The 11,463-nt window shown below is 44.9% G+C and overlaps 1 protein-coding gene across 1 annotated transcript in view; it reads right to left on the reverse strand.

Moving 5' to 3' along the window:
• The window catches only part of haao (3-hydroxyanthranilate 3,4-dioxygenase), a 29,524-nt gene extending 26,478 nt beyond the window's left edge, over positions 1 to 3,046 (reverse strand). Inside the window, exons 1-2 of the mRNA XM_078557155.1 lie at positions 2,858 to 3,046; positions 598 to 676 (exon numbers count right to left, since the gene is read on the reverse strand). Coding sequence (XP_078413281.1) covers positions 598 to 676; positions 2,858 to 2,937 — 159 coding nt within the window. The 5' untranslated portion in view covers positions 2,938 to 3,046. The remainder of the gene's footprint in view (positions 1 to 597; positions 677 to 2,857) is intronic.
• Positions 3,047 to 11,463: the final 8,417 nt, after the last annotated feature.

Here is an 11,463-nt window from a genome sequence, read left to right on the forward strand (position 1 = left end):
TGTAAAATTGAAGAACCTCTTTCTATGGGCCCACAGATAAAGTAAGAAATCTAAAGTAGCGCTAAATTATACAACGGGAACATCCCAATGGTCAGATTGTTGCAGTTGTGGGTGCCATTTTCCACTGAAGGTTGCTACAAAGGAATATAGTTCCAAAGGTGTATGTGGCCTAAGTGGTTACTAAGTGATCCTTGACCAAATTGAAGGAAGGGGGTCTGGTAGTGGCCACCTCCATCTCTACTGCCCCTAACCATACATCTCCTCTAGGCCTCATCTTATCAAAGGCCCTAAGTAATAATGTCAGTGTCTTCTACCACAGCACCTCCTCTTTCAGGCACTGCCTTAAGCTCTTAAATCTGTAACAAATGGCCTCAGCAATCCTAATTTAGAGAGGGAAAAAAAGAAAATAAAGTTCCTGTTTCCATCCAAAGACTCCATACTAGAAAGAGTTCACGTGTGGGTGTCAGATGAAGCCAGGGGTGAGCTAGGCTCACAACTGAATTACATTTATGAAAGGTGGAATGAAAAGGAGATGAAATATTCTCTGATATATTGCATTCCTGAGTGTTCAATGACCATTGAATAATTATGTTTTACCTCTTCTCCTTCTTCTATGTGATAATCTTTCCTTTCATTAGGTCCTCCAACAATCATAACCTTTAATTGGCCATTGTGCCTGAAAAGCATTATTTTAAAACAAAGTATTAGCCAAAGGCTTTCAGATTTGAGGAGGTAATTCAGAATTAATAATATGTCAAATACATGTCAAAAATAATGTTGAAGCAATGAGTATTGATTTACACAATCAATTTAATAAACTAGGACAAAATGTATCCTGACTGTCTCAGCGTCGGTACAGTATGCCTCCTTTAAAGTGTTCTTCAATGATCATTGAATGATACAGAAGGTAGCCATTTGGCCCAGTTGTGCCTCTGTCTAGCTATCTAGGTGAAGGAGCATGTCTTATGGTTTTACTGGATACAGTTTTTCTTTTCATCTTCACTAAGTCAGTATTCCCCACACTTTCAATCAGATCCAGCACAGATGGATGAGGTGAATAGAACACTGTTTGCAGTACAGTTTGCTATTGTTTCTAATGAAAAAGAGCTTGTCCTTCACAATCTCAGGATGTCCCAAATGCTTCACAGCCAATGAAGTCCTTTTGATGTGTGGTCAGTATTATATTGCAGGAAAGCACAGCAGTCAATTTGCCCACAAGCAGCAATGAGGACTCCCCTGGCCTTCTCCAAATTGTGCTAGAGCTCAGTTAGACTGCCTGAGAGGGCAGATGGGCCTTAATTTAATGTCTCATCCAAAAGACAGCATTACCAACAACACAGCACTCTCACAGTACTTCACTGAAGTGTCAGCCTAGATTCTCTGATCAGGTCCTCAAGTAGGACTTGAACCTGTAAGTTTCTGACTCAGTGGTAAGACTGCTATCACTGAGCTAAGACTGACATTTTATTTTGCATAAATTCACAACAATGACTGCTATTCAATTGACAATTGTCTTTCTGCTACAAGAACAGATGGTTTGGGGATGAAAATGGTCAGATTGTTGCAGTTGTGGGTGCCATTTTCCACTGAAGGTTGCTACAAAGGAATATAGTTCCAAAGGTGTATGTGGCCTAAGTGGTTACTAAGTGATCCTTGACCCAATTGAAGGAAGGGGGTCTGGTAATGGCCACCTCCATCTCTACTGCCCCTAACCATACATCTCCTCTAGGCCTCATCTCATCAAAGGCCCTAAGTAATAATATCAGTGTCTTCTTCCACAGCACCTCCTCTTTCAGGCACTGCCTTAAGCTCTTAAATCCCCTCCCTAAATCTCTGACATTCTATCTCTCTCTCTCCTCCTTAAAGTTGATCAAGCTTTTAATATCTCTATGTGTTTTGCTGTTAAATTCTGCCTAGTGCATTGAGATATTTTACTACTTTAAAGGCACTGTGTTGTTGCAAACTGTTGTTGGTGCCTCATTGTATTTTGTTTCCTGGTGGTGGTGGGCTCTCTGTGTTGTGATCCCAGGAGGATCGTCAACCAGAGAAAATGGTTTTAGAGGCAGAACAGCCAGTGCAAGTACAGTAATCCTCCAATCCAGTTCTGGTAATGCACTCCACAAGAAGATCCAGCCTCACCTATCTAGGGTTATATCAATGTGTTCCAAGGCATACACTGTCAAGGCAAGATCAGCTCCATTGGTCAAAGGTGCATGAGGAATACTGACCCCTGTTCATGGGCCACATCATAAGCCACTATAATAGATATATAAATGAACTGCAGACCATATATTACCTATAACATGCAGCAATGCAGATTATCTTCTATGTAGTACACAGGAGATTGCTATTCTGTTTGCAACAGGCCATTATTTACTGTGAAAACATACACCGTACATAACATTCTTCACTATCCGTGTTGGAACCTATATACAAAATACGCTTCTGTCTGTAATTGAGTAATCCTGTATGTAAACACATTGCAGAAGGGACGGGTGGGATAACAATGATTTATGAACTCATGGTTATACTAAGAATGATAGCAAAACTATTATATACAATAAATCCAAGTTTTCCCCGTCAGTCTTTAATACGGTTAGAATAGTTCTCTCAGTGCGGTGCCTTTTAAATTCAACAGAAGGTTTCACATTAAAAGGAAGGAATATCGATGCAAGGCATTATTGGGGAATCCCTTCCAAATGAAATTATTGGTGTTGAATTATTAGATTCGGCAGCAGGTGCACGGCTCTACAACAAACATTCAGACAACTTGCTTCAGTGGTTTGACTTCCAGCTGTACGGAACGAGTTCACTCACTGTTTTCCACATCCAATAAAGGCATCTTTGGGTGACTTACATGAGTTTGTTGCAGACAGGGGGGTTAAAGAATTTCTTGTTTTCCTCGATCCATTTATCTACATTGTAAAACAGCCCCATCGTTTTGATATTACGAGCTTAAAGTTGGTACTCCAGAGAGAAAAAAAAAGTCCGCTTAAATGCCTTGATCTGAGCAGGTTTACACAGCGGGAGGTCTTACACTCGTTTTATATTGACATTGACGAGCTGGGGAACCCACTTTTGATTGGAAGGTTCTACGTCGGTTGGAAGGAAAATTGCCCTCCTCCCAGAGGAATTTGCATGCAACAGGTTTCAACTCTAATCAATGCGGACCCTACACCTCCTCTCGCCCCTTTCTCTCTCCAAACAGTCCCACAATGTTCCATCTCTTGAAGGGACGCGAAATGAGGCGAGGAAAGGTGATAAAAAACAAAAAAACTGCGGATGCTGGAAATCCAAAACAAAAACAGAAACAGAAATACCTGTAAAGACTCAGCAGGTCTGGCAGCATCGGCGGAGAAGAGCACAGTTGACGTTTCGAGTCCTCATGACCCTTCAATCCTGTTTAGGTAAAGACAGGAAGGGAAGCACTTAAAAAAGTTTTCATCATTCAAATTTAGCAAGTCACCTGGTCCATAAAGGCTGCATTGGGGATAACAGGAGCTCTGACTACAGTCTTTCAGTCCTCCTTGGATATGGGAGTGGTGTCAGAGGACTGGGGGATTGCCAATATTACAGCCCTGTTCAAAAAAGGGGAAAAAGGATAAACATAGAAAAAAAAATTTGGAGCAGGAGTAGGTCATTCGGCCCTTCGAGCCTGCTCCGCCATTCAATATTATCATGACTGATCCTCTATCTCAACGCTATACTCCCGTACTCTCCCCATACCTCTTGATGCCTTTAGAGTCTAGAAATCTATTTCCTTCTTAAATATATTCAGTGACTTGGCCTCCATAGCCCTCTGTGGTAGAGAATTCCACAGGTTTACCACCCTCTGAGTTTCTCCTCAACTCGGTTCTAAATGGTCTACCTCATATTCTGAGACTGGAACCCCTTGTTCTAGACACCCCTCCATCCAGAGGAAACATCATTCCTGCATCCAGTCTGTCCAGCCCTGTCAGAATTTTATACGTTTCAATGAGATCTCCTCTCATTCTTCTAAACTCAGGCCTAGTCGACCCAATCTCTCCTCATTTGACAATCTTGCCATCCCAGGAATCAATCTGATGAACCTTCACTGCACTCCATCTATGTCAAGCATGTCCATTCTTAGGTAAGGAGACCAAAACTGCACACAATACTTCAGGTCTGGTCTCACCAAGGCCCTGGACAGCTGCAGTAAGACATCCTTGCTGCTGTACTACTCAAGTCCTCTCGCAATGAAGGCCAACATACCATTTGCTTTCTTAACTGCTTGCTGCACCTGCATGCTTGCTTTCAGTGATTGGCGTACAAGGACACCCAGATCCCTTTGTATATCATAAAGGCAAGATAGCAGAATGTTTTCATATCTTACCTTTTACCTGCTATCCTGCTTACCTTGCCATTACCTTTATGCCACTATCAGGAACTTCTTTAGTTTTTCACATTACCATTAACATTCCCTTTGTCTTGTGTTCATGACATCTTTGTCAAATCTCTCCTGAGTTCCATTTATCCCTGACCTTTCATTTTGCTTCACCTGCTCCACTCCCTCTTTAACAGTAAAAAAAAAGTCACATTTCTACCTCTCTTCAGCCCTGAAGAAGTCATACAGATTCGAAACATTAACTCTGTTTCTCTCTCCACAGATGCTGCCAGACCTGGTGAGTTTTTCCAGCATTTTCTGTTTCTATTTCAAATTTAATTCTCATTTAGAGAAGCAGAGGTTAATAAAGGACAACCAGCACAGATTTTTTAAAGGAAAATTGTGATGGAAGTAACAGAGAGGCTTGATGAAAGTAGTGCAGTTGATGTATATATGGACTTTCAAAAAACACTTGATAAAAGTAGCAAAGGACAGGATTGTTTGGAAAATAGAAGCAAATGGTATTAAAGGGATGGTAGTAACTTGGGTATGTGATTGGTTAAGAGATAGGAGGTACAGAGTAGTAGTAAATGGATTTTTTCTGACTTGTATGGGTGTCCCGGGGGATCGGTGGGGGAGTGGGGGGGGGGTCTGTATTCAGACCATTGCTTTTTTGCTACATAGAATTATCTGGACTTGGGTGTCGGTAGCACAATTTCAAAATCTAGGGATGATACAAAACTTGGCAACACAGTAAACGGTGAGCAGGGTAAATAGTAAAGTTTAGGAGAACATAGACAGTCTGGTGAAATGGGCAGACACATGGGAAATACACATTAACGCAGGAAGAGTGAAGTTATGCACTTTGGGAGAATCAACATGAAAATCGAGGCAATATAATCTAAATGGCACTATTTTGAAAAGGGGGCGCAAAAGATAAAAGATAGTTTGGGCACAGTCAAGGTATATACCCATGAGGGGGAAAGGTAGGCCAAACAAATCCAGAGCTCCCTGGATGGTAAAAGAGGTAGGGAGTAAGATGAAGCAGAAAAAGCAGGCTTGTGAGAGGTGTCAGGGGGATAATACCATTGGAAATCAGGTGCAATATAGAAAGTTGATAAGGGAATTGAAAAAGCAAATAAGAGAAACAGGCCCTCAGGCCTGCTCCGCCATTCAGTAAGATCATGGCTGATCTGATTCTGGCCTTAACTCCATATTCTTCTCTGTCCCCATACCCTTGAGTCCCTTGTCAATCAAAAAGCTGTCTAACTCAGCCTTGAATATATTCAAATGACCCAGCCTCCACTACTCTCTATGGAAGAGAATTCCAAAGGCGAATGACCTGCTGAGAGAAGAAATTCCTCCTAATCTCCATTAAATGGGAGACCTCTTATATTTAAACTATGGTTCCAGTTCTAGATTCCCTCATGAGAGGGAACATTGTCTCAGCATCTACCCTGTCAAGCTCCCTCAACATCATATATATTTCATTAAGATCACGGGCGGAATTTTTGAGACTAAGTGTGGTGGCAGAAATTCGCGCCTGATTCACATTTGGAAGCTAATTAAATATGTATCAGTGAGTAGCTCTCCAAATCACATGGCAGGGCGGGCACTGATTCATCCGCCCTGCCATTACCTAATGGGGTCGAAGGTCTGGGTGCCATATTTAAACGCCACCCGAACACACACATTCACTCGCTCCAGCCCCATTGCGTGGATATGGCTGTGCCCAAGAAGAAAGCTGCACCAACATTCAGCAATGACTCCCTTGAAACTATCATCCATGAAGTCTGCCAGCACTGGGATGTCGTCTACCCAAAGGGATGGCTCCAGGAGGCCCGCCAGCATTACCTCGCCGGCCAGGGAGGTGGTTGCGAGAGAGGCCAGCTCATTGGGCACCCACCCTAGAAATACGATCCAATGCAGGAAGAGGATGAATGATCTCATTTGCTCTGCCAGGGTAAGTCAACCTTCAGCTCACTCCAATCTCACACTCTCATTATGACACTCTGCACTGTAAAGGGTTACACTGCTCAGGCATTTCAAACAATATTAGAGGGGGACACATCAGCACTGATTGTCACACAGGCACTTTAACGTCACCAGCATCACATCTATCATGTTGCATAAACTCCATCCTCAGCCCTTACTGGGGAGCGCTCAGCACACACAGCTGGCATGCATGCTTCCCAACCTCTTCTCTGTTGCTTCCCATCACATTCCATCCATTTGTCTTCATGCAGGCCAAGCTTGCCCACAAGAAGGGGGAGAGATCCAAGACCGGAGGAGGAAGGACCGACATCCAGGAGCCGTCCAAATTTGAGGAAGATACCACCGAGTTGGCTTTTGAGGACAGAGATCGCTTCTGTGGGAAGGTGAGATTGGCCTCTCCCAGCAAGTCAATACGGTTGAGCTCTCCATGAGTTGATCACATCCTGGCATTCTCAGTGAGCGACATGCAATGTTGCATTCAGCCTGTTCGTGAACTAAATCTAACTGCTCTCTCTTACAGGCACCAGCTGGTCCAGATAAATCAGCAGAGCCAATATAAGCCCCAGCCCCCAGCCCACCGCAGGCAAGGAAGCTGTGGAGCCATTTGAAAAAGACAGTCACTGCATTCACCTGCACCCTCAGCACAGAGACACAAATTGTTATAGAATAGACTCAGGGTCACATTCTGGAGAACGTCTCACAGACATGTCTCCGCAGCATGTGGAGGCAGTGATAGCCCAGGTTTCTGGCACTCTGAGGACTGCTGGAGATCAGGTACCCTCTGAGTCTGAGTCAGATGATGAGCCTCTGGAAATAGCCATGTCACACATGCTGGAGATGCAATGACAGGCGATAGAAAATCAGGTAGAATGTGAGAGGCAGACAACAGACTAGAGTGAAGGATGGAGGAATCTGTCCATGTTCTCTCTGATGGCATGGCTCTGACATGCGAGCGCCTCGAGGTCTCCATGGGAAAGGTGGCGATCGCCTTGGAGACTTTGGTCCAGCAAATCCTGCCAAATTTGTACTCCATTGCTATAGGCATTGGTGGGATCCATCAATGGATAGGTGAGAGGGGAGTGGGGCACCTTGACCTCCCTCCAGGAGCCCCTGCTCCTCGGGGAGTCAGGCAGGCGCCCTCAGGCACCAACAGGGAAGAGGACCACCAGCTGGAGACCCTGGGGTCTTTCACCCAGGTGACTCTGAGAGCGTCCAGCCTTACCCAATCCACTCTGCCTGTGACCCCATCACCTCCAGTTGTACAGGCTGAGGAGGGTGCACCTGCCCCACAGCAGGACATCCAAGCAGGCTAATTCTCGGCTCTCAAGAGGACACCAGCCAAAGTCATGAAAGACAACAGAGCATAGCAGTCAGCAGGCTGCCTCCACCTCTGCTGTGGATGTCAGGATCGCACCTAGGCATAGTGGTTGGGTTAGAAATATTAAGAAACGTTGACATAATTTCTGGGTCATGGGTGTTGAATCACTGTGTCCTGAAGCTAAGTCTGGCTAATTTATAAAATTATTTTTTTAAACCGGACAAACGCTATAAAATGACGGAAGCCATGACTGGCTAACATTCACACAGAAGGAATTTCTGCCCTACAGAAGAGCAGCAACCTCATTATCTCTAAAGGGGTGCTAATGCTTCCTGTGACTGCAGAGATCAAATCCCAAGGAATTGTACAAGGGCCATTTAGAATTCTAAGGTCAGCCCTGACCAATGGAGATGATCAGTCTGCGAGGACAAAGGGCACTGAAACCTCAGTTGAACTTATTAATGTTTGAAACATTAAACATTTCAAGAATCCAGATAATGAATATACATCCTTTGACCAAACCAAGGTGGAGAAGTGAGATTCACGTCACATGACACCCCCCTCCCCCAACCAAGCTGTTAGAACCTGTAATATTGCCTTGTGGAGCTCCAAAAGGCTCAGACTGCTATTTCTCATCTCGCAGGCAGCAGCAGGAAAGGGGCTCTGTCCAGGTTTTTAAATACCTGGCTCCCCACCTATACTGTTTTCTACTGGAACTTTTGAACTTCTATACTAGCACCTACAAGACTGCATCCTTGCAGGCCTATCTCATCGTGTAAGTCATCTCTACTGGAAAGGTGAATTATCCTTTAGCAGTCTTTAGCCTGCCGACTCTGAAAGAGTACACCATTGGACTTTGATTCTGGACTCACGTGAAACAATAATTCTTATCTTCTTGGTGGTCTTTGCCCTGTACCTCCTTCTTCCCATTATCCTTCTTGTATTGTACGAATGTACCAGGGGCTATGTAGTGACCCCCCCACCCCCGCATTTTCAGTGTGTGTAAAATAAATTAACCCTTTTAGTTCACCCTAGCTCGAGTTTGCTATGAGGTTATTAATAGGGAGTTGGATCACACCAAAACTGAAGAGTTGGGAAGATACAACACCACATATAAAGGGGGAAATCAAAAATCAAAAACACCTTTCTGTTTAAGAATAGGTGGTGACAGGAGAAATCAGGACTGTTGAAATTAAACCCCCTCCTGTCCATAACAACTATTTATATCATGCACCTTTGTAAATACATTTGCTGTTCATGAGAATAGTCTCATCATTTGAAAGAGTCATGCATATGATTTATGTGCCCTCTTATTGCAAGGGTGAGCCACGCTCCCACTCAGTGTTCACCTCCCTATCACGTGGTAGTTACTCTACCCTTGTGTTATGTCAGGGAGAAGTGTCAAACTTTTTAATGGAAGTTTCTGCAAAATGCATTAGTAACCAAACTCACAAGACAAGCACGGAGTTAGGGCGTGCTCACTAGTCTTGGAGGAGTAGCTATAATTGTCTCTAAAAATGAGAAGGCTGCCCTCATTGCTAGAGCCAAAGCATAAGACCTGCAGGCATGATGGTCTCTCCAACCATGGGCGCATCTCAGTGTCTGCTAAAATTTCTCATAAAGGTGGTGACGACTGCATCAAGTCCTTTGACGCCAACTTTCACTTCCCAGAGTGCACAGATACAGGGTTTGCTGCTGACCTTTCCTAAGATTAGGGCCTAGTGAATCATGAGGGTTGAAGATGCAAGGCCAAATGCTGAACTTGCTCTTGATGTCACTGGTTGCAAAAGCCTTTCAGTGCACTGGCATGGTATTAAAGGACAGAAGGAATGTGGCTGTTCACCATTGCCTGTACCTTAATCCTCCGGAATCTTGTGGCTATCAGTATGGCACAGGCACGTCTTCCACGTCATGCTTTGGCAATGGCACCTTCAGGTGGAAGCCAACCCTCATCTCCCAATTCAGCTTCCTGCTCTTCATCATCCGAGATGCTCTCAGCCTCCTCCATGTCACCCTCAGGCAAGGGATCCCCCCTTTGAAATGCCAGGCTGTGAAGGGTACAACAGACCACAATGATGTGGGACACCCTCTGTGGAGAGTACTGCAGAGCCCCACCTAAGTGGTCCAAACATTGGAAGAGCATCTTCCAGATGCCAATGGTCTGCTCGATGATGAATCTTGTTGCCTTATGCACCATGTTGTATTGCTCCTCTGAGTAACTCAGAGCATGACGCATGGGTGTCATGAGCCAACGTTTGAGCAGGTACCCCTTATCCCCAAGCAGCCAACTCTGTAATTGCTGAGGCCCTTTAAATATGTGAGGCACTTGGGAGTGACTCAGGATGTATAAGTCATGGGAACTCCCAGGGTATCTGACACAAATGTGCAAGTTGTGCTTCTGATGATTGCACACCAGTTGAATGTTCAGAGAGTGGAACCCTTTCCTGTTAATGAACATCAGGGGCTGGTGTCTTAGAGATCTCAATACCACATGTGTGCACCCTGTACTCTAGGGAAGCCTGAGACGGCTGCAAAGCCCAGAAATCTAGCAGCCTGGCAAGCTTCATTGATTGAGAAGTTCACATACTGCTGAGCCTTACTGTAGAGGGCATCTGTCACCTCCTTCATACATTTTTGTGCTGAGGACTGTGAGGTGCTGCATAGGTCCCCACGGATCCCTGGAACAATCCACAGGCCAAAAATCGAGTGTGGTAGTGACCTTCAGGGCAACTGGTAGAGGATGTTCTCCCAATCCACGGGGTGTTAGATCCTCCTGCAAAATGTGGTGGATAGGAAAGTCTTCTTTGGTAGACCCTTGGTTATGTGAGCCACCTTTGTGGAATGAGTCTAACCTCCTCATCCATTGGGTGTTGCTGGGGCTCCCCTGGATCATGGACCTGAGGGCAGGCCCCCTCTCGAAGCTGGGCTAGGAGGCATCGGGTCCTTCTCCTCCTCCTCAATCTGATCACTATCATCAAAACGGCAGCGTTGAGAACAAGCTCCGTTATTCAATCCTCCTTCTCCCCGGGGACTGATAGATGCAACAGATTAATGAATACTGGGCAAATATGGTAGACCTTACACTCGCAAATAGAAAGCCAAAGCCATGCCCTAGAGCTGCGTCTGTGGTACTAGCTTTTTGCTGACACAGCCTTTTGGCTGAGGCACAGACTCACAAATCTAGGTACCACGGTGTCAACCCTGATACTTGACATCTCAATCCCACCGAGGTTGGAAGAGGTTTGGGCACATACATTAAATGTGCCACCTTACCAAAGGCCTTCCTGCATTCTCTGATTTGGTATAACTTACACTTCAGCACTGACTGGATGCCCTTTGGCCCGTTACCCATGCCAATTGGAGAAAGCACATTCGAGGCTTCCATTGATGATCTGGCAGATACGCAGCAGCTGTGCTTCCTTAACGTTTGCCTGCATTTTCTATTCTCACATACCTCTCTGTTAAAGCTCAAATGGAGCAACTGTATTGTGAAGACAATGACTCCTGCAGTCTTGTTAAAGCGCAACAAAAGGCAATGGCTCCAATTGCACCTTCTCAAGGAAGTCATCCTCTTTTCTTTCATGTCTGACTCCACTTCAATGTTGAGACTCCAAGCAGTTTAAGGATGCCCCCTGAAAGGGCCCCTGAGTGCAACCCAGTACTCCTCACATGATGCCTCAGACCCTTCACGTGCAGATTCTTTTCCAGTTTCAATTTCAAACTTCTTCACAACTTTGGGCTTTCAAGATGGTGGTGATGTGATTTTATTTTGAGGCCAGCTTTGACTCTCCCCCTGTAATTGTTT

Source organism: Cetorhinus maximus, chromosome 14 (assembly GCF_964194155.1).
Source record: "Cetorhinus maximus chromosome 14, sCetMax3.hap1.1, whole genome shotgun sequence".
NCBI classification, from domain to species: domain Eukaryota; kingdom Metazoa; phylum Chordata; class Chondrichthyes; order Lamniformes; family Cetorhinidae; genus Cetorhinus; species Cetorhinus maximus.